The sequence below is a fragment of the Varanus komodoensis genome, unplaced genomic scaffold (assembly GCF_004798865.1).
Source record: "Varanus komodoensis strain SLA01 unplaced genomic scaffold, ASM479886v1 scaffold22, whole genome shotgun sequence".
In the NCBI taxonomy this organism is placed as follows: Eukaryota; Metazoa; Chordata; class Lepidosauria; order Squamata; family Varanidae; genus Varanus; species Varanus komodoensis.
The window spans coordinates 16,431,758-16,455,616 of NW_025335606.1; the positions used below are offsets into that span (position 1 = coordinate 16,431,758).

The 23,859-nt window shown below is 47.2% G+C and overlaps 1 protein-coding gene across 4 annotated transcripts in view; it reads left to right on the plus strand.

The window, feature by feature from the left end:
• The window catches only part of LOC123024075 (oncostatin-M-specific receptor subunit beta-like), a 35,561-nt gene extending 18,187 nt beyond the window's left edge, over nt 1–17,374 (plus strand). For 3 of the 4 annotated variants that reach the window (XM_044431367.1, XM_044431365.1, XM_044431366.1), the window contains 10 exons: nt 2,664–2,832; nt 3,743–3,819; nt 5,645–5,870; nt 6,671–6,856; nt 8,198–8,299; nt 10,343–10,510; nt 12,248–12,412; nt 13,416–13,503; nt 14,665–14,722; nt 15,800–17,374. In XM_044431367.1, the coding sequence (XP_044287302.1) occupies nt 2,664–2,832; nt 3,743–3,819; nt 5,645–5,870; nt 6,671–6,856; nt 8,198–8,299; nt 10,343–10,510; nt 12,248–12,412; nt 13,416–13,503; nt 14,665–14,722; nt 15,800–16,225 (1,665 nt within the window). In that variant the 3' untranslated portion in view covers nt 16,226–17,374. The remainder of the gene's footprint in view (nt 1–2,663; nt 2,833–3,742; nt 3,820–5,644; nt 5,871–6,670; nt 6,857–8,197; nt 8,300–10,342; nt 10,511–12,247; nt 12,413–13,415; nt 13,504–14,664; nt 14,723–15,799) is intronic. The other variant, XM_044431368.1, reaches the window with a different exon arrangement.
• The last annotated feature ends 6,485 nt before the right edge of the window (nt 17,375–23,859 follow it).

Genomic DNA, 23,859 nt, shown 5'->3' on the forward strand with positions numbered 1-23,859 from the left:
AACAGGGGCAGTATTTTATTTAATATTTATTGCATTTTATACCAGCCAATAGCTGCAGTTGTCTTGGTGGTTCACAAAAATTTAAAACATAAAATTAAGATACAGCGTAAAGGTTTAAAACTGCAAGAAACAAAAGACCTTATATAAGTGCAAAGACCTTTATAAGTGCAAAGGCTTAACATACAACTCAGAATTTAAAACACACTAAAACTAAAATTTCTGGGAAAGTTTCTGGAAAAATAAAAGCATCTTCACCTGGCCTTGGAAACAGGTGCCAGGTGAGCATCCCTGGGAAGTTCATTCCATAGCTGGAGAACCACAACTGAAAGGGCCTCCTCTTTCTAGCTACCCCCCTGATTTTCTTTGGCTGTGGCTCCCTCGGAAGGATGGTCTTAGGATCCAGGAAGGTTTAGATGGGAGGTGATGGTCCTTCAGGTATCCTGGCCCCAGGCTTATCCCACAGTAAATTTGTTCATCTTTGAAAATGCCACAGGTTACAATGTGATGCTCCTACAGTGCTTTCTCTGAAAGCACCAGCTTCAGTGGAGCTAAGTGTGTGCAGGATTACACCCTCAGTTGGTGGTGGCAGTCTGTGTATTTTTTTCACCAGCAATGCTAAAAGCCACCCAAAGGACAGTGCTTTCAACAGGTGCAAGCCAGGGTGCATAATGGTGGATTTCCATAATATTTCTGCTTCCCAAGCCAGCTTTAGAAGCAGAATGGAGATGGGAAGACAAGACAGTCCATGCATGCCACCTGCTGGCTGGGGAATGCTGAGAATTGCAGAAATTTTTCCAGTCTGAACTTGTGTAGGATTGCACCCTGAGGCTGACCTCACACTTTGGTGAGAGAAGTAAGTGGGGCATCCTGGTCCTCAGTTGCATATTAGCCTCAGCTTTTGCTTTCTGAAAATGCATGGACAACTAGAGGCAGGGTGTGCAGCATGCCTGCCTTTGGGGCAGGACCTGGAGTGCTGCCCCACTGCACATTCGTTGCATGCTGCCCCCTTGCTGCAGGCCGTGTGCAAAGGATACTTCAGCGGGGTGCCATTGACATGGACATGTATGGGGAGAGACGCCCACACATGCCGCTGGAGGGTTCAAGCTTACCTGTGGTCATGGCACTAACTCACTGGCTGCTGGACTTCATATTCTCTGCCATCGTCTCCTTTCTGCAGTGCTATATAATGCCGCCATGTCATGCAGACAGCAGCCAGAAGCAGCCCTGGCCACAAAAGCTCAGCCCACTGTTTAAAAAGTATTTAAAAATACTTTTAAAATTATTCATGAATAATGCATAGACTACTTAATAGAATAAAATCTTTGAGCAGCATGCATCTCAAAATATTTTAAAATCCATGTTGAAAATGCACGTTTAATAAACAGTTGCAACAAAATAAATAAAAATTTCAGTACAGGAGCAGTAAAATGTTGCCTCATCTTAACGGTCAGAAAAACCCAACATAAAAAGAATATCATCAGGTGTTTAAAACACCTTTGCCCCGCAAACTGCCTTTGGGAGCTGCTTCAGAGGACCAGTGCTATATACTGAGAAGGCCTGCTTTGGAGAGGTTACACGGCCACATGGCGTTGACACGGAATGTTCCACAACGCCTCCTTCGAAGAAATTCCAGCTGGGTGGATGCATATAGGGGAAGGCAGTTCTTTTGGCATTCTGGTCCCAAGTCCCTGAGGGCATTATAGGTCAATGGCGGAACTTTGCCCATGGCTCCTTAGCTGAGAGGCAGCCAGTGCAGCCCTTCTAAGCCGAGTGGAGGGTCGGCATGGCTGTGAGCACAGAGCGTGCCAGCTGCTGCATCCTGCGCTAGCGTCAGCTTCGGAACCAGGTGCAAGGTTAGCCCAGCCACCAGCACAGCACAGCACAGCAGCCTAATTCGCAGCTTCCCAGTGTGCGATGCAGCAACTGGGCTACCCCTGTGCAGGATCAGGCCTAGTTGTTTCACTGCCTGAAGGTGGTGGGGAGCATAGGTAACTTCCAAGCCATGGATGGTAACTGGGCCTCCAGTGACAAAGAGAATCCATGAGCACCCTTAAACCAGGGGGCTTTTGCTTCAGAGGGGGTGTATCCTTATCCAGAAGAGGTAAACTACTTCAACCCTTGGGCCCAAGAACCATTCCCCCACGGGGGCCTGTTTTCCCAGGATTTAGTTTCAGGAGGTCGGTCCTCATCCAGCCCAGGAACATGCATGGTCACTCCAGGATTAGTTGTTACAATTTATTAGAGGTGGGTGTCTTCAGCATACTGATAAAGCTTGGCCCAAATCTCTTATTGATTGCTCTTGATAGCTCTGTGGAGATGTTGAAACAACACTGGTGCAAAAAGGGCCCCCAGCTCACGGTTTTTAAAATTTTATCCTCCACCCCACAACTCAAGCCAGGGATTATCAAACAGGATGTTCAGCTCCACTCAGGTCAAGTTTAAACAAAGTCCAGTCACTTTCAAGAGTTTTGGAGTGCTTGACCTAGCAGGAATGTCCTTGCTGAAATGCTATTATTTTGGTATTTCTCATTTTGCTTTGGATTAGTCCCGGCTCATTTTGCTCTTCTGCATCTTCTGAGGCTGCATGTCAACTTTAATGGAAAGCTTCAATAGCAAAAATCCATCCCGTGACATGTAACAGTTTTAATATGTTTGACTTTCAGCACAACGTCACAGTGCCACACAGGCTGACCTTGGCGCATCACATGCACCTGACTGGGCTGCAGCCTTACACGGTCTATTCGTTGAAAGTGTGCTGCTGTCCCGCTGACAGACCCTTCTATAAATGGAGTGAATGGAGCAATCCGTTAACTATCCGGACAGATGAAGCTGGTGAGGAAGTTGTGCTGTGAGAACATCTCTCTTTGGTTCGGTGGCTTTCAGTGGAGGGGAAGTGCCTACGCCAGCTCTGGGCAGAGGGCGGGGGGGGGGGGTCAACCTTACGTCAGGGTTGTCCCAAAACGATTGGCCACCTGAAGCATAGAACAAGATGGCGGCTTGTCCCATTCTGTGTGCAAAAGCAGAGCAAGCTGGCAAGTGTACCTTTCGTAGCATCTAAAGTCAGCAGGCTGGTTTATGAAGCTCTCATACAACACCTTGCTGTCACCATTGCGCATCTGCCAGCCAGTTGTTTCACCTACGTAATGGTAGGGCCGGCCCTGCCCAGGGCTTCCAGGGGAATAACTGCCTTTGATCCATCTATCAAACACCCTCCGACTATATCCTTGGATTGAGCTTCATGAGACTTGCCTTCTGAGTAAACCTGTGCAGGATTGCATAGGAAGACGGCACAGGAGTCTGCAGGAGCGTCCTGACAGCCAACGATCTTCAGCAAAGTTCATAGGAATTGATCCCTGCAGTGGGAAGCTGTGAGAGCTGCACTTCCCTGGGCTTTCCTCAGCCTTCAGTTGTCTTTTGCTGTCTTTCCTTAACTGCAAAAAATAAATGGATTGAGCAGCAGTCCATCTGCACAGTTGACATGAACCATGGCATGGTTCATGGCATGTGTACCATGGCATGTGTACAAACTTGCCTGACTCTGGAGCAGAAGCAGTGGGACATCGGGTGTCCTGGGCAGATGGAGGGAGCTCCTAGTCTCCTGACACGTGACTGAATGCCATTAGGCGTCTTGAATTAGCAGGAAAGGGGCCTTGCTTGATTGCTGAGCTGCCCACCTAGACTTGGTCCGATGAGCTTCACTCCCAGTGATGCAGCAGTGCTTTCTGTGTGCTCTCATTTGCAGCCCCATCTGGGCAGCTGGACGTTTGGAGGGACATCAGCCCAGATTTGAAGAAAAGGCTTGTGACTGTTTTCTGGAAGGTACGTCCAGCCATGCCATTGGGGACATACCATGATGGGCGGTATGACAAAGCAAGGCTGGGGACGGATGATAGTTCTGGTTTTGTTATTCTGAGAACTGGGGAGGTGACAGGATTGATTTGGTTGATTGTCACCTGCCTAGAGTGTGGTTGAAAAAAAGCAACAATGACCAAACCAAAGTTCATGCCAGTATGTTCTTTTTTGCCCAGAATGGGAGAAATGTTTAGAGGTTGTTCCTATTTTTTAAAGAGTTTTCCTCATGTGAAGTGTGCCTTTTCTGCCCACATTTTCATTATTTGTTTAGTTATGGGAGGCTCCAGGAAAGCAGACCATATATTCTTGAGTAAGCTGTTTTAACCTTGGATTTTCCAGCTCATTGTGCCAGTGAGGAATAGCTAGAGGTTCATCCTTTACTCAGACTTGGTTTCTTTTGGAAGGAGGTCATCAGAAGCTTATTGGCATTCTGGAATATCACTCTAATGGAATAATATACTGAAGGCCCAGCTTAAACTAAAGTGCTTTAATTTACATCAGATCTCGAGAGAGAGGCATTCCTGCAGCTTGCCACTGCTTCCACAAATGCCTCACCACCGATGCATCCACAAACACATTTCTCTGGGAGTGTGTCTCTTTAAAACAGCGTACTGACTCTTTCCTCTCACCAATGCACACAAGCAAACAGACCTGTGTGATGTCTCCCCGGAAAGGGGAAATGGTGTGTGCCCCTTTCAGGACTTCCCTGAACTGGTGCCTTCCAGCCAGCATCACCGGTAGTGAGAAATGGTGGAAGATGCAGGCTGTGTGGAGGGCACCAGGCTGGGGAAGGCTATGCTGCAAGCTATTTCCTGGCCTTCAAAATGCATCAGCGATCTCCCCAGCTCGAAGGAAGGGAAAGACCACGTGTGGGTGACCTGTGGCGAAATAACGTAGGACTCCAACTCCTCTCATTCCCAGCCAACATCGTCAGGGGTGATGACTTGTAGTTCGGCCACAAGTGGAGGGCCACGAGTTCTCATCCCTGTTCGACGGACACCCCAGCAAGTTTGAGCACTTTAGCCCCTCTGGCCCCATCAACTCTATCCCATCCAAACTCGTAAGTTTCAGAAGAAGTAAGTGGGTTATACTGCAGAGCACATGCTCCCTCCTGTTCCCAGTGAAAGGGTGAGATTGATGGGAGGCATCTATGCTCAGGACCCTGGAAAGCTGCTGGCACTTGGAGTTGCTTGCTTTTCTGTGCAGCCCCAATTGCTTGACTCAGTATAAAGGCAGCTGAGTGAGCAAGGACAGTAGAAGAGCCCTGCTGGATCAGCCAAGAGACCATCTAGTCCAGCATTCGGCCCACAGTGGCCAGGCAGCCAACCCCGAGCAGGGCATGAACGTAGCAGATCCTCCTGCCCAAAAAAGCCTGGCAACAAGTACGGGTGGGCACCCCGGGGCTTGTAGCCACTGGCAGCCTCCCCCTGCATGAATGTCTCCTATCCCCTTTTAAAGGCATCCTGGCTGAGGGGCATCCTTGCATCTTGTGGGTGTAGGTCCTCCCCACTGTGAGCTGTAGCTTCAAAGAACAAGGCAAAACTTGGTGCCATCTTCTCCAAGCAATGAAAATCAAGAGCTGTTGGACGGAGGCTACCTGGCCAGCACACTTGTCACGTGGCTTTGCACCTCACACTCTTAGCAGCAGGCCCCCTCTGGTGTTGCAAGCTGAAAACAGTAAAAATGCAACCGGCATCCTCAGTCCAAGGCTGTAACAAAGTGATGTGGAATTGCCCTGGAAAGAAGCACAGGTGTCGCCTGTATCTCTAGCCATTCTGTTTTCTTTCCGTAGGCTTCGCCGCACTTTCGTGCTCATGGAAAAATCAAGACATATGAGATTTTCTGGGAAAAGTTAGAAGAATCTGTTGCATCTGATCAGTATAAATTTGTAAATGAAACGAAGAACTACAAGACCATTCCCCTTGATGGTCATTCTTACAAAATTGGTGTCTCAGCAAGGAACTCTGTAGGCACATCCACTCCCTCCGTGATCATCATCTTAGCAGCTAAAGAGAACGGTTTGTACATTTAGATGTGTTGTTCGAAGGACTCATGGTTCCTCATGGCATCACACTGAAATAATATAACATTTTCAGAAAAGCCAGAATCCGCGAGTGAAGCCGGAAGCTACTAAAGAGAGGACCTTTTCTGTTGCGGTCACTGTTGTGGAATGCCTTCCCCCAGCAATGCTTGCCTGGTGCCTTCTCTGGGGTTTTTTTGGCCTCAGAGGAAGATCTTTTTATTCTCCCAGACTTTTAAAGTTCTCTGTTGTTTATCATGTGAAATCATTATTGTATTTTAAGATCTTCGCACTGGTTTGTGCTAATATTTATACTGTAATTTTGAACTTTGAGAAGTTTTATATTAGACTTCACTGCATTCCCTCATTTCATGGACTTAACAGCTTTGTTTTGGGGAAGCATAGAAATGTAATAATTAATGGTCTTCATTGTCGACTAGCTGGATGAGAGCTTATCAGAGCTGTAGTCCAAAACACTGGGAGAGCATGCATGGGTTTTGTGGGTGTTAGGTGGTCACATCTGGGAAGGGATACCCCAGGAGAGAGTATTTGTACCTTGCTTTCTCTTGCAAAATGTCCCACAAGTCTTGAGCTATTTGGTTAGCACACGCCTTCCCACAGGGCATGTCCTGCTTGGGGGAGAGTGCAGTTGCCATGGCAGAGGGCTGGACTGGGTGGTAAACAGGCCTAGGGAAGATGAGGTGGCTTTTTGGGTTCCTTTGGCTCTTGTTTCATTGGACCACTTCTTAGGCATACGTTTTGCAGTCATCTAAACACGGCAGTGTGGATTTCTTTTAGCCAAAGTGAACTACATTAAAGAAGACACGCTCAACAACACAGCGCATCGTATTTATATTTCTTGGAAGCCCCAACCCAAGTTTGATGGCTACATTGTTGACTGGTGCAATCAGCCCCAGTCCCATCCTTGTGATTTTCAGTGGAAGAAATTTGGGAGAAATGACTCCAGTGCACTCATTTTATCGGGTAAGAAAACTATACCTTTGTTTTTGAATGGATAATTCTTGAGGCAATTCTTATGGAGCTGCTATCACACCCTCCCCATAAGACCACAAAAAGCTTGCCAGGCTCAAGTGCCTCCCACAGCCTGGATGGTTGACTTTTTATCTTGCTAAGTAAATAAATGCAGTGATGTTTTCATTAATTTATATGGGGGGGAGGGGAAGCTGTCCATCCCAAAATGGCAAGTGGGGCAGATGGTTCACCCTCAGCAACAGTCCCAAGGGGATGGGCTGTGACCGAACAGAGCCCTGAAGAAAACATGACCATCCACAAACTTGGCAGCCATTTTGTGAGTAGGACTAGTCACTTCCCTAGCAATAACCATTTTGTTGTCATGGTCACAGAACTTTAAATATGCCATATAGGACCATAGAAATGTTTCAGGCTTCAGTTAAATGATCTGAAACTTCCTTTCACTCTGAGGTGCCAACATTTTATTTTCCTCTTAAATTAAACACTAACTTTCTAGGAAAAAAATAAACACTGGTAATAAATGGGTATATAATTTGGTGTCTTATGTACAATCTATATATTTATTTGAAAAGTGAAGGACCACATTAGAAGTGTTTTCATTTATTCTTTTCATGAGCTGTTGTATTGAAGGAAGGATGGTGTGAGTATATACATACATAATTACACACACACACACACACATATATGTATTGGAAAAAATAGTTTTGCAGTTTACGTTCAAAATCAGATAATTTGTCAAGAGAAACAGTTGACACAAAAACCTCCACAGGAAATGGCTGTGAGAGCTCTGAAATGACCTCTCATATCAGCTCAGCCACTAAAGTTCTGTGGAGTGATTGTGAACATTCCATTGCTCAGAAGTTTTTCTTTTTAAAAAAGGGACAGCCCACAAAGCTTTGTGCGGAAGGTGTGTTTGTTCAGCAATGGAATAGGCTGCACCATCAATGTGTTGACCAACTGTTGGACTGTGTATATGAAAAGAATGTTTCTGTGGGAAATGTTACTAGCATATGAATATGACTTTTGTCTACCAACAATGACACTCAATGCATATTCTGTATTTGAACAGGAAAAATGTGTGAGCTGGAGGGAAATGGAAGCAAATCTCACATGAACCCCCAAACCCATCCATTCATTTTCAAGGGACTCTGCTTAATTATTTTCCATTGCCATGCATTGCAATGAAAATTGCTTTGGCTATTGGGCACTATAGAAATTTAGTAATTATGTCCTCCAATAAAATAACTTGTTTTAAGCAGTGCATGTAATCTGATTTTATATGCTTACTCTACATACTTACTTCCATGTTTCTTGAAATGTGTTATGCTCTAGATGCTTTCTCTCCTGGGGTGAGATACACTTTCAGAGTGTATGGAACACAAGGTAACAGAAGCTATTTACTGGAGGTGAAGACTAAATACCTTAAAGAACTGGGTAAGCCCACAATGCTTTGTGACCATGTTGTAACTGTATGGGTTGGGAGAATCTCTTGAAGACAGAAAGCCCATAGGAGTTTGCTTGGGTTCTAATTTTACTTCTATGAACAGAGCAGAATTTCTGCTAACATGCTTTAACCTGATGGAGGATTCATCTGAGGAAGGAAAAAAGGGGAGGACTAGTACAGCAGGACTCAGCCAGGGCCAGGTGGGAACTGGAAGCTTCAGCTAACAGTCTTCCCCCTGGAAGGGACACCTGGCCCCTCCCAGGCCATTCCTTGACTTCCCCAAGTGGAGGAAACAAAGTCAGAGGCAATTCAACCCTTAGAATGGTGCAGAATCAGACATGAGCAGAAGAAGATCAGATGGAAGGCACAGAGAGAAACCTCCCTTAAAAGCAACACACTGAGTTAATTAACCAGCTCTGCTGATTGACAGCCAGCTACAAATTAGCTAGAACTTGCTCTCTTTAGCATTTCAACTTGATGCTTTGCCTTACAGTTCTGGTTCAGATGGATTTTTTGACCTTCAGATACTATCTGGACCATTTTCTCAGACATCCTTAAGTGGCCTGGACACTTGGCATGATAAATACTATGAATTGACATCTAAATTTTCCTGAAGATGCCATAGCCCAAACCAGATGCTTGCAGACATAGGTGCAGGATACATGATTCCCTCTATTCCTCTTGCTACAGCGGCACCTTGAGCTCACATTTTCCCCTGGAAGTGGGAGAAGAGCCTATGGAATAGTGTGTGGGGGTTGCAAATGGAAGGGGGTTACTGGAAATTTCCCCATTATCATATGGAGCAACTTGGAGCCAAGGAGCAACTTGGGAATGAGATCACTGCTTTTCCTGTTGTGAGCCAAAGGTGTGATTGTTATAGGCCTCTCCCCTCTTATCAGTGAAAGAAATACTAGACTCACGCACATATCCAGAAATTTCTCATATGCCTGGGAGTGCCCATTCAGACAAGAAGCTTCCTTACCAAGCAAGAACTCCTTTGGCTTTGTTTATTTCCATGGAGAAAGCAGATTTTATTCGTAGCCCTTCTGTGCGAGCATCTGTAGCAAATGAGGACAACATACAGGAGCCTTCAAAGTGTGTTCTAGTGCAAATGGAACTATACATCAATGCTAAACAATTATTGGACTAAAGCTAGATAAGCATGCAGTCAGCAGCTGTATCTGGAGAATTCTCCTGTTTGCAACATAATAGACCAGTGTTACAAGGAAAGACCTGCTGCTATGGACCAAAACTGTCCATGAGAAGCCTATGTTTCCTGTGAGTCTCCTGAACAGTAAGGAAAATCCAGAGGCCATTGGCCCTCAAGTCCAGCCTGTGCTGTTGCAGGACACCACGTTACACCATCCCACTCAGGTGGCTGTCCGTTTTTTTCTGGAATGTCTCTGGTGTGGAAGAGCACACAACCACTCTAGGCAAATGGTTCCACTCCCGTATTGCTCTGACAGTGAGGAAGCTTTTCCTGATGTCCAGCCTGAATCTGAATTGTTGCAACTTGACTTGGTTATTCCGTGTCCTACATTATGGCATCAGCAAGAAGAGATCTTGACCTTCCTCTTTGTGGCAGCCTTTGAGGTACTTATAGAGGGATACCATGTCCCCCCTCAGTCTTGTCTTCTCAAGGCTGAACATGCCAGTTCTCTCAGTCTCTCCTCATAGGGCAGTGTTTCCAAACCCTGGATCATTTTTGTTGTCCTCCGCTGGACCCTTCCTAATTTACCTGCATTTTTCTTAAATCTTGGTGTCCAGAACTGGACACAGTATTCCAGGTGGGGTCTGACTAGTGAGGAGCATAGAGGAACTACTACTTCTCATGATTTGGAAGTAATACTTCTGTTAATGCATCCCAAAATAGCATTTGTCCTTTTGGCGGCTGCATCACAAGAGTTGGTCCAATTCCAATATTTGCAGGGTGGGGTGAGAGGCCTGTCCAAAATGAGACAACCCTAATGTCAAGGTCGAGGATTAGCACTGCAGGAAGCACATGGCAATTCTGTCGACTTCCTTTTTTCCAGAGCCACCCTCACTGCTCGACATTGAAACATCTGACGTGACTTCCAATTCAATTACTCTAACTTGGAAAACTTATCCTCAAGATTTCCAAGCTGGATTTATCAGAGGTTATGCAATTTATGTGACTAGAAATTGCACAGTAGAGGGCTCTGTACAAGTTTCATTTCCAGGTAAAGTCATTTTGGAAATCTAATGTAATGTTTGATTAAGTGACACAGGAACGCTGAGTCAGATGTCATGAGGAAGTAATAAGGTGTTGCCTTAAGCAAAGGGAAACGTGATGTGATCAGAAGGAAGAAATCTTCCTGGAGAAAGGAAACCAGTTCTAAGAGGGAAATGCAAAAATAACAAGTTGGTGATTCCAGCGAAGAGTTCAGGAGTTCAGGCTGAGGAGAAACCCTGCCAGGCAAGAGGGAAGCCTTGTAAGCTTGAAGGGCTTCCACCTAGCATTGCCTGTGCATTAAGTGTGGCCGGGCAGGGCGGGGGGTCCTCTGAGTGCCCTTTCTTCTTCTGCTAAGCACTGGAGAATGGACAATTCGGCTATAATGTCCCATTTGTGGAATGTGCAGAGAGAGTGACCTGCCTGGCATCTTCTTGTGAGTCTCTTTGGCATCAGGCAAAAAGCCTTCTTATGTTTCCAGGTATTTTAGTACCACATTAGCTGACTTGGGTTTTAAGAAGCAGCTCTCATTTTAAGCTGTTGTGTACTGTAATGCATGTTAATAGGGGAAAGGCTTGATCAAGAAGGGGAGGTAACACACTGCCTGGGCAGAATTCAGGCTGACAGTATTTGCTTTATTTTTTTGTTTTTCTGTGCCCTGCAAGGCCAGTCGCCTGGAGCAAGATGCAAAATAGGCTTTGTGGGGATACAGTGGATGTACAATTAAAGGAAATGGGACTCTGAGCCAAAGTTCAGCCCAGAACTGAGCTGCAAATGTCTAGTTTCCTTAGTTCCAGCAGCATAAGTTGGGGAGAGCAGAAGCCCTTCAATTGTTATCACTCTTAATCTATGGGCAGTGCAAAACTCTTGCCAACGAATTACAGCAGAGTGCTATCAGTATATCCCAATCTAGCTGCTGCCTGCCCCTGAGCAAGAGCCAGTGCCCTCCAGATGCCTTGATCCACAGTTCCCACAGTGCCTGTTCACTGGGGCTGTTGACTGGGACTGATCGGAGTTGACTTCCAAACATTCCAAGGGTGCCAGGCTCATAGGGTGGTTTCTGTGATTCTGGCATGCTGAAGAACGTGTAAAACACATGTGCCACCTGTTCTCTTTTGTGGTCGCTGCCTCACGGTCAATTCCAGGGGCAGGAGAAGGGTGCCCATGGGAACTGGAAGTAGTCCTTGGACCCTCCAAAGTGGTAAAGTGTATTCTTTCTCTTACTGTTGATTCTGCTGCGTTTGGAGTTTTGGAGGCCCTCTGGCACATACTGCCTTCCTTAAATGCACCACCAGTGATGTGCTAAAAATCTGTAGGCTTGTTCACAGCTGTATGGACCCTTCTGGATGACTGGAACATCAGGTGATGGTGAGGGGTGAGAGGAAGAGAGAGCAATCTCAGGTGTATCATATGTGGGCCAACCCGAAATGAGTTGAATGGGAGAGCAAGATGCATCATATTTCAGTTCACGTTCACATCATTTACACACGCAAGTCTACACAGGGTGTTGCAGGATGCGCATGGAACCCTCCAGTATACAGACAGGAACTGCAGAGATGGATCAGGACCTGCAGTAAGGGATCTGTAAGGGTGGGAGCAAATACATGTGTCAAGTGACTGTAGAACGACTTGGGAAAGGTTTTCCTTTTCTTCTTCGAAATGCGTCTTTGAGGAGGAGCAACAGACAGGGCTGTTACCTTGTTTGCTGCCATATATTCTGCTTGCATGTTTGTTTGCTTTAATACAGATGGTCTAATGGTATGCAGATACACAATTAAAGATCCACATCAGAATAGATTTACTGTGGAACACCTGGAGCCCAGCACAGTTTACCAGTTTTCAGGTCTGGCTTACAGCACCAGTCCCCCAGATATAGCAGTTTTGAATTCATCAGTAACTACCAAATTTAAAAGTAAGTCATACAAATTGTGCATGATGAATGGATGTACTTTTCTCTAAAAGGTCTGTATATTTTGAAAGGCATTTGCGTTGTTGCTGTTATGGACAAGCTCGGCATTGAGAAACTGAGGAAGCGTCTGATCCTGAATCAGACCAGTGCTTTATTTCCCGATGCTGGCAAGCAACCCGCAGAGCGGGCCGTTCTCCCCTCCTCCCCACTTCAGTCCTGCGCTGATAGCCACTTGGTTGGATTGGTGCAGTGTGGTCTTTGTGAGACTGTCTTTGAAAAGAGTCCAGAAACTTCAGCTGGTCCTGCTGGTCCAATATAGGGTGGCTAGATTGTTAGCAGGGACTGGCTGATACGGATCAGATTACATCAATGCTTTGTGATCCACACTGGCTTCAGGGCCCAATTCCAAATACTGGCATTAACTTTTGAAGCCTTCAATGACTTAAGGCCCATGTACACATGTCTAGACCTTAAGAGCTTCAGAGGGTCCTTCCCCAGCTGAGGTAAGATGGATGACACTAAGGAGCGGAAACTTCTCCATGAGGGTGCCCCCTTGGGGCCTGTCTGGGGAGGCTTGCCTGGTGTCTATATTGCAGTCTTTTCAGCACCAGGGGAAGAGCTTTTTCCTCTTGCAGGCTCGTAGCCCTTCCGTTGTTGACATTTTAATGTGTTTGGTATGTTTTAAGCCTGCACTGTTGGCTTTTATTTTGGTTTTAATCTGGGCTTGTTCAGCTCTAACTTCTACCATTCTTATATTTTACTCTGCTATAGCATTGTGCGGGTTTAAGTCTTTTTTATGAACTGCTTAGTGAATGTTGGCTCTTGAGCATTATAGAAATGTAATAAATATATACTCATTGAATGCCAGCCTGAAGTGATGCCATGCAATAGCCTGTTTTGCCCCATTTTAAATTGGGAGGGGGCTGCTTCTGTTCATTTTGTGGCAATGTACTGGGCCACAATACAAAATGCACACAAATAGATGCATATTTATCTTTTTCTTCAGGAGGAGAGAGGTTCATGAGTACCCTTTTGACGCTACTGATTGTACCACCAGTGCTGCTGAGTTGCTTGTGCCTCTGGAAATGTGATTGGTAAGTTTTATAGTGAAACTTTTCTGTACAAACAGTAATTAATAAAAGGCAAGAGGGTTCTGGTTACCTTACCTGAAAAAGGACATGATTGAGGTGGAAAAAGTGAAGAGGAGGGCAACAAAAATGATCAGGGAGCTGGAGCAGGTCCCCTTTGAGGAGTGGCTGCAGCTGGGACTGTTGAGCTTAGAAAAAGGGCAAGTAAGGGAGACATGATAGAGGCGTTCAGAATAATGCGTGGTTCTCTTCTCCTCTCAAAGGGATGGTGAAGGCTGATGGCTGATACAGCCTACTCAGACAAAAATAATGGCATTGTGGGTCAGAGCTCATCAGCTCATGAGCAGTGAGATGTCACAGTTGCTCGTGATGATCATCATCCCTGCTGTGACGAGTTAGATAATCAGCATTGCATTACTGTATCCCAGTTTAATAAGCCAAGATACAAATGCAGTTCCTTTATGCCTCCCTTGGTGAAGGCTGTGGTTAAATCAAGACCTCTCCAATTAATGATAGTTTCAGCTGAACTGTGAAACTATGATTATTGTTTTTGGAACAAGCCAGGATTCTAAGCCATATTTTGAAGTTGGTTTAATTCCTTGGCATGTTTTGAGGCTAGTAACCATAGTTTCCCAACAAATTATTGGGACAACTGTTGGGCGAAGGATAGAGAAAAGCAAATGTCATATTCTCATCTCAGTTTTCTTAAACCCAAGATATGAATGCCCAACCTCTCCAGGGTAAATATGTGAGTTAAAGGTAAAATGTCTGACCCTGGTTCAAGGCTGTGGTCAAGGAAAAGGGATAGGAGAATGACTGCAAGAAATAGCCAGTGCTCCTCGAGGCCAAATAGACTTGGATTGGAGAAGCTGTTTCAAGCTCACAAGGCCTGACACCATAACTTGTGCTTAGGGAGCCCCACAAAGTGGTTACCTGTGAGCAGTGTGACCCTGTCCAGGTGCCCTTTCCCAGCCCTCTGTGTCTTTTAAGCAGGACTAAATGGGATAGACTCTGGGCGGCTGTGCTGCCAGGACAGTCAGCAGCGTATCTCCGGGTGGTCACTTGTGCTTCCCTTTCCAATGGTGTGGAACGGTTCCTAGAATCCACCTGGCTTGGAATGTAGTTCTTTGGCATCATGGGCTCTTCTCTCTATCGGTGTCTTTCTAGTGTGCGGAAGCGCTTGCTCCCTGACATCCCTCATCCTGATGTGACTCTGTCTTCAAAGGTAGGAACCATCCTCAGCAAAATCCAGTAGCTCTACCATATTTCTCTTTATTGATGTAATGACAGGGATCCCTGACATCCCAGTGCTATTCTGTGGTAGGTGAGCATGTGCAACTTCTGTGCTGAGCTCCAGATTCTTCCAGGCTTCTCCACGGTATCATATGGTTTGGACCATGCTTATGTCCGAAGGAACGTATTAGTGAAGGACCTGGGAAGGTTCTTGAAGAAATTATTGGAAAGGGATGGTATTTCAGGATAGGACAAAACCTGATGAGCTACATTCGGTTTCATGTGCACATGTTGCAGTAGATCTTTCCATCCTCTCCTCCTCCTGTAATCACCAAGATCTGCTCCAGAGTGTTCTCCTATGCTTCCAAGAATCTTCTTGGGGCAGGTGAAAAGTTGCAGAAAGCAGGCAAAACTGTCCCATCAGCAGACATAATTGGATTTCACAAACTCTTCCTGTATAATCGTTTGTAATAAAAAACAATTCTTCAATTGTTTAGGGTTATGGCTTTACTTCCTCAATTTTGTTATAATTAAAAATTGGTGGCTGGAAGTGAGATTGGTAAGAGTGAAGCTCTGAACTGGATGTTCCCAAGGGTGGATGTGAAGATGAATGTTTTCTTTTTAAATTCCCACCCCGCCCCAATAACTACCAAAATCTATGCTGGATGATTGGGGAACCCTCCAGAGCCATGTGCCAGATCATGCTAGGGACAGCAAGGAGGAGAAGGGATTGCAAGGAGGAAGATTTCTACCCCATGCCGGTTTTTTAGGGGCACCCTTCACTGGATCTCAGTTCCATCCACCCATGGAAGGATTCAACCAAGGCCTTCTCCTTCCCCCATACATCACCCCAAAAGCCTCTTCTGAGACGCCGGCAAGCTGTGGTGCTGCATGCTAAGGGAACTGCTAAAATTGAACAGCGATGGAAGAGAAGGGCACCCACTTTAGCTATTGATATCTGTTCTCTTGTCATTATTTTTAAGGACCTCCTTCTTTCAATGCAATGCTGTGTAAGATAAAATACAGTGAAGTCAGGTCCTAATCCAGTTGCTGTCTGTGTGTTCTGCAGGGGAGTGGCAAACCGATGGATGTCAGCAGCTGTATTCCTGACAAAATGATTGTGATGGAGGTGCAGCACGGCTCTGTTGTCAAGCAGCCAGCGCCAGAAATGACCATCGTTGAAAACAGGCTGTATGAGCCAACTTTTTGCCCAGGTCAACACATGCCAAAGGCAATAAGCAGGCTGCACCAACCGCACCAGGCAGCGTACAAGCCGCTCGAGAGCTTCTTCGGCAGCCTGCAACAAGAAGCAGATCGGGACAACAGCAGTTGCCACTCTCCCCCCAAAATGACGCTTCCTGTGAGGCAGGAAAGTTCCACAGCTAGTTCTGTTGAGCTAAGGCAGTGCACAACCTACAAACCCCAGCAGTACCCAGAGCTGCTGGCAAACCTACCCATCTCTGATGAAAATGCAGCTTTGATTGCTGCGCAGTAGCCTGATCCTCTGCAGAGGAGGCGCTGCTAGGGAAATGATGCTGAGTATAAGTTCACAATGGGCGTTGTAAATAGTGAAGTCAGACAATACATGGCCTGGCCATGCCTTGCCTTGCTGCTTCCTTTTGTTCTTGGAAGGAGTGAACACATGTCACAGTGATAGAATCTGAACATTTACTAGGCAAAGGAAGAGGCACTGGCTGGGTTCAGACAACACTATAACCCACTCGCAAGGGCAAAATATGTGTTGCGTGTGCATTTTATACAGATTGTTGTATTGTCTGAGCCCAGTTGTACTGAGCGCATCATGAACAGCCCACCATTCATAATCAAACTACAGAGTGTGGTTTCCTTTCATAGGTTATTTATGCTTAACAAATTATGATTTGTTAGTATGGCTGAATTCAGCTGAATTCAGAAAACATGATAACCTATGTTTCAGCAACAACCCACAACTTAATGACAAACCACATTCAGCCCTCTGACAAGACTGACTGGGTTCATAGGATACAGCAACCCATGATGGGTAACTAGCCACAATGGGTTGCCATGTCATCTGAACCCAAACTGCTTCCCTGCAGGAGGATGTGTGCGCGTGCTCGGATGAGATTCCCAGGCGCGTACAGGAGATGGAGGGCTCCATCTCCGGTGGGAATGGTGGCTCAGACTCGGAGGAGGGGGAGCGGATAGCTGACCCAGCCGTGGCTCAGTTCTCACTCTGATATCGGAGGTGTCGAGACTCGCGAGGTCCCAGAGGCCCACACCCTCCCGGTGAGCCAGCCCGAGCCAGCTCTGGATCAAGCGCTTCAAGGACAACCACTGAGTGCCCTCCCACTCCTGACTGTGGGAAAGAAGCCAAAGGAAGCTGGGCAGGGGTTCTCAGGAGGAGAACTTGACACCCCAGGAGACATGGATGTGCAGTCCCATCGATGCACTCGCTGCCTTGACCAGTGGGGAACTCAGTGGGAAGAGCATTGGCCTGCCTGCTGCCATAGCACGCCCCCCTCCAGAGACTGGCCCTGAAGGATTCATAAGCAGAGCTTTGACTGAATAGGGTCAGAGCGGGAGGCCAACTTTCTATCTGGAGTGCATGTTTTGGAGTTTGTGAATACCTTGTAGCTGTATGGAATAAAGACTCTCTTAATAATTACTGAAGTGCTTGCCTCGTTTGGGAAGGCACACCTAGCTCACGACAGATGGCTTGTTTTGTGACAACAAGCCACACTGATGTTTGGCACACATCCGGTTGTTCTGTTACCTGTTTTCATGAGCTGTGGGGAGTGACTACCAAGCCACTTGATTTTGCCATCTCTAGTGTGTGTTTGGGTTTTTTTATGGAATGTTTATGTACCTTCTTTTTCTTCTTTTTTACTTGGAAATACACACAGTTTTTTTGTCAGATGATGGAGGGGAACTTGACCCATTACGCAACATACACTGATACAGGGATGACCACATTTCTAAACAGCACTTTGCTTCAGGTTCATGCTGCTGTTGTGTGAACACAACCTGATGTCATGGACTGAGTTCTTAACGCTATCTAATAGGGAGTCTGTGACTTGTATATTCTGGGCAGGAACTGCTGATAGCAAAAAACAGTACCTGCCACTCCCTTTGTGCATAATGCGTACGTGGCACCTCCTTCCCTTTGTAAAAAAGGAAAAAAGAGATTGTTAAGCCAAGTCCAGATGGTGGAGCTATTGCTTATTCACACAAAAGCTCTCATCAGTTGACTTGGCCACAGCGGTGGGAACCAACAATGTAAACCAGCAAGCTGGAGATGATGTCAAATGGAGCAGTCGATGCCGAGTGGGTCTTGGTAACGGACTGGAGCTTACTGATCTGGTGTGCATGAGGTGGCAGTCTGTTGTAGGAAATTCAGCCCAAAGAGCTCTGGCAATTGCCACCTGCCATCATGAATATATAGCTCACTGTTGTGGCGTTGTGCATGGGTTACTTAGCCCACAAATTACCCTTGACAGCCAATTTCATATCACACAACACACAGGGGTCCCATATTCATAATAGAAGCTACCATGCAATGCAGCACCTCAAGGGTTAATAACTAAGCCATAATACAAAGTCATGACATGTGAGCTGGCCAACTGTGTGTCTTGCCCCTTCCTGCTAGTAAGACAGGTAGGTATATTGAGGCTCTGTTGATAATTCTCATAGTGAGCTTGTGTGGGATTGGGCTCACCTCCTGTAATGCAACCTTCAAAGGTGGTTGTTTAAGATTCAGAATCAGAACCTGAAAGAAGAGGCAGGATTGGAATGCACAGCTGAAAGGCCAAGGCCAACCAACCTGCTTGATGGAGGTGGGCCTAGAACTCTCTTTGGAGCTGTATGGAAGGTCCATCCAATCTATGATGTCTTTCTCCACTCAAGAATGCATGAGAAACAAGGTAGATAGTCACCAAATCAGTCCGTGGAAAGATTGGACCAAATGTGAGGAGCTAGAATTGTGTGCCGCAATCACATATTCAAGCACACACACAAAGGATAAGGATTGTTCTTCGTCGTGGCCTCTGTGCATCACACACATGGGGTGCTCCGCCTGCGCAGTGCCTTTGGCCGGAAGATTGCAAGCTAACGGTTTTTGGCGGGAAAGCTCCGCTCCCCCTCCCCTGTAGCCTATAAATAGCTGAGCGTCCGCCATTTTGTTCAGCCTTTGCGACCACCGTTCACTGTGCCTCATGCTGCTTTTGCTCTTGCTCTGACCGTTGCTCGTCTAGCTTCTTCTTCTTGATTGTTCTCTCCCAGTTGTTATAGCCCCGGTATTTCTTATAGTTCTTGTAGTTCTCTATAGTACTACCTTCTCTTCAATCTTCTATCAAAAAAACAAAAATATATACTTACCCTCTGTACTATCTCCTTTTTTCTCTTTCTTGCGATGGCGCAGTAAGCGGCTTTCCGCAAATGCGCGGAGTGCGGGTCTAAAATGTCTCGGAATGACCCGCATGACCTATGCCTCCTCTGGTTGGGGGAGGGGCATAGGACTGATAAATGCTCTCACTGCCTGGCCTTCTCTAAGCAGGCCAGGAAAAACCGTGAGAATCGCCTGCAGAGGCTCTTGTGGGACCAGGCTCTCATGTAGTCTGACTCGCTTGCTGCTCGGAAGTCTGGCTCTGCTTCAGTGGCTCCACCCTCACACCCTTTGGACGAAGGCATGTCTGCTATGGTGGTTCCACCTGCTTCTCTCAAGAAAAAGCACGAGAAGCACAGGCATGCTGAACCCGACAAATCGGCGGGCCATACGAAGGCCAGGAAGGAGAAGGCTCCTAAACATCCAAACAAATCAAAGGATCCAGAGCGTCCTTGACACTGAGACTTGGATTCAATGACCCCCTCGGTACCGGCAGCACTTACCATACCGACTCCACCCAACCTGGTGCTTCAGGCGGCTATGATGGTTACCCCTCAAGGGTCCCCTCGCCGTGTGGCTGACCTTCCTGCTGGGCCACTTCCAACTCTACAACGAGGCTCAATTTCTGATGGAGAACTTCAGGATTCCCCCGCTAGGGCTAGGTTGCCCACACCTATGCCCACAGCCACTCTGGAGGCGGATGTAGAGATGTCCCCACCTAGGAGCCGGAGGAGTCGCTCCATGGAGCAGTGCTCTGAGGGATGGCATCGCTCATACTATCAGACTTGGGGCGATCTGCTCTCCGTCGGATGCTATCCCGCTCCTAGGGGTCGGTCTTCGCCACCTTCCCGCGACCGACCGCAGTCCATGGGCCTGAGGCGTGCATCCCCGATACCTCCTTGGGATGGAAGTAGCCGGTCCATCTCTCCGGCGGAGTCCTCATCATCGGTTCCCCTATATTATGGTGCTGACTCCGACGATTCGGAGGTCGATTCAACCTCCCCTGATGTTGCTGTGACCTCCCAGGGCCCTGTGTCACCGGATGAATCGCATGTCTCCTTTGCGGAGCTGATGTCCCAGCTTGTCCAGTCCCTCGACGCCATCCAGCGTCCGGGACCTACTATGGACAAGTTTTATGATGTCATCCGCGGGTAACAGTTCACATCGATCGTCCTGCCGCTGATCACCACCTTACGACAGGCAATGACGCAGCCCTGGGACTTGCCCTCTCACCCTCAACCCACGTCTTGGAGGTACGAATCAATGTACCAGGTTCAGGAGGAGGACATTCCCTTCCTCCTCCGCCACCCCAAGCCGAACTCGGTCATGGTGGAGTCCTCCCAGGGCAGAGAGGCAAGAGGTCACACTGCACCAAGGTATAAGGAAGGACAAAAGATCGACTCCCTGGCCAGGCGAGTCTACGCTGCCTTAGGCCTGGGGCTGCGTATCTCCAACTACGAGGTGACGTTGGCGAGGTATCAATATTTCATAATGCAACGCCTCCACACTGTCGCCTCGACCCTCCCGGACCACCAGGGTGACCTGCCCAAGGTCCTCATCAAGGAGGCAATGCAGGTTGCTGTCCAGCAGTTGTCCACAGCCAGGCACCATGTGGACACAGACTCGAGGGCCTTGGTCGGTGCTGTTTGACTCCGGAGACACACCTGGCTAAGAAATTGTAACTTCCTGGAGGAGACTAAATGTCGGATTGAGGAAATGCCCTTCGACGGGTCCGGGCTTTTCCACTCGTGCACCGACCACAAGTTAAAGAAACTACATGAATCCCGCATGACAGCATGCAGGATGGAGCTACAGACCCAGACCAGGCGTAAGTGGTCATGGACTCGTCCATCTTATAGGCAGTCCTACCAGCCTAGACAGCAGCCCCAGCATCAGCAGCAGCAACAGCAGGGCCGCTGTCCACAGCCTCAGCAACGCTATCAGCAGGGCTGTTGCAATTTCGACGATCGGAGACAGCATTGACGGGACTGGCGAACCATTCCTCTGATCCCTTCCATACACATCCCCCTCTCATCTGGGGACCGGCTGTGAAGCCAGCTTCCCATTTGGGAGTCCATCACATCTGATCGGTGTATGATGGTATTGTCCATCGTACAGCACGGCTATCGGATAGAATTCGACATCATTCCTCCATTGAGTCTGATCCGGTTTACATCATGCTCGCTGGCACTGCTCAATGAAATACAACAACTTCTTCGTAAAGGAGGGATTCGTCAAGTAACCCCACCTGACGGACTTCACGGATTCTACTCCAGATATTTTACGGTCCTGAAGCGGGATGGTGGTCTACGTCTGATTTTGGACTTATGTAATCTGAATCGATTTATTGTGACAAAAAAGTTTCGAATGACCACCCTTCAAAATATTTTGCCGCTGCTAAGGAAGGAGGATTGGTTCGCCTCATTGGACTTGAAAGACGCCTTTCCACATTTCAATCCACCCGAGTTATAGGCGTTTCCTTCATTTTGCTGTTGTACCCCATTTCTACGAATTTACAGTTTTACCTTTTGGACTGGCCACTGCTCCGAGAGTGTTCACCAAATGTATGGCCCCTGTCTGCGCTTTCCTGCACCTCCAAGGCATACAAATTTACCCTTATCTTGATGATTGGCTGCTAGTGTCCCAGTCTAGGGAAGGACTCCTCGCATCCATCCGTACAACCTGTGCCTTGTTAGATGATCTGGGCCTATGCATTAATACCGAGAAATCTCTTCTTCCAGCGCAGACACTTACCTTCATTGGAGCCCGCCTGGATTCGACGTTGGGAAAAGCCTTCCTTCCTCGGGACAGACAACAGACTCTTGCTTGCCACATCCATCGAATGCAACGAGATGGGACGGTCCTGGCAAAGTCCATCCAGAGGATCTTGGGACATATGGCTTCCTCGGTTGCTGTGGTGCCACATGCCAGGCTCCATCCATCCATTCAACAAGATGTTCCACCCACAGAGAGACCCACCATCGAAATTGATTCGAATCCCATCCTCGGTGCTCCATTCTCTACTCTGATGGTCAGTCCCAGTCAATCTGACAGTCAATATGTCCTTCGATAACCCTCAGTATCGATGCATCTCTTCTGGGATGGGGAGCAATATGCTCCGGCCTATACACCCAAGGCACGTGGAATTATCTAGAATCCACGAATCATATCAACTTCCTGGAGCTGCTGGCAGTATTCAAGGCCCTATGTTCTTTCGAGGATGTTCTCCAACATTGGGTCGTTCAGATAACTTCAGACAACATAGCCACCATCTTCTATCTGAACAAACAAGGTGGAACAAAGTCCCTGACTTTGGCCAGACTTTCAGTGAAAATTTGGGACTGGTGCATTCCGAGAGACATTACGCTGATGGCAGTCCATCTGGCTGGTACGGATAATGTGCAAGTGGACCTCCTCAGCAGGAACATGTTCATCTCTCACGAATGGGAACTAGATTCTCAGACACGCAACCATCTCTTTCATCGCTGGGGGTTCCCCGACGTGGACTTGTTCGCCACCCAACAGAACAAGGTGTGCGATGCTTACTGTTTGAGAGCGGGAATCGGGGACGGATCACTAGGGGATGCCTTCATGATTCCCTAGAACAACCTGAACTTTTACGCCTTCCCTCCAATCCCTCTTATGATGAGAGTGATAGCTAAGATAGTATACAATTGGGCCACGGGGATACTAATTACCCCTTGGTGGCCACACCAAGCTTGGTTTGCGACACTGCTCGACATCTCTCGTGGGGAATGCCTCCATCTCCCACTGCTTCTGTACCTCATAACCCAACAGGGCGGTACGCTTCACCATCCAGATTTACTGTCATTGAACTTAACAGCATGGCGAATCTGATAGCTACCACTGTGCCATCGGTATCGACGACAACTTCAAGTGGTTCGAATCCTGCCTTCGAATCCAGTGGGTTTGGCGTTTCCTCTTCATTTCTTCCTTCCATACCATTGGATTCAAGGATTGATCCGTCGAATCTGACAGCCTTTCATCCAGATATCCAACACATCCTTGATTCTGCTTTGAAGCCGTCCACACGGAAGTCTGACGCGGCTAAATGGAGATGATTTTCTACCTTTGCCGAGTCTCATTTGTTCTCTCCATTTACATCATCGATACATCAAATCCTTCAGTTCCTATTAGAACTACACCATTCCGGATTGAAGCCGCCTTCAGTTAAAGTGTATGCGGCAGCAATAGCCTACCATCGTGGCTTGGTTGACAGATCAACCATCTTCTCTCAACCTACTGTTAAGAGGTTTCTTAAAGGACTTCATAATCTTAATCCATCAATCAGGCCAGTAATGCCTACATGGAGTTTCTCTGTTGTTCTGCAAGCACTTTCGAACCATTGGCAACAGTCGATTTACGTCTGGTTTCATGGAAGACAGCGTTTCTTGTTGCGGTTACTTCAGCCCAAAGGGCCAGTGAGCTCTGCGCTCTCCGCATAGACCCTCCTTACCTGAATTTTCACAGAGAAAAGGTTGTCTTGCGCCTTGATCCATCTTTTCTTCCTAAGGTGGCTACATCTTTTCATATGGAACAGGATATTATCTTACCTGCCTTTTTTCCATCGCCGTCGACTCCGTTAGAAAGATCGTTGCACTCACTTGATGTTCGGCGCTGCTTAGCCTTCTACAGATCGAAGACTGAATCTATTCGACACTTAAATAAACTATTCGTTAAATATTCCACCAGAGATCAAGGTGCTCCAGTCACTTCACAGAGACTTTCCAAGTGGATAGTCCATACTA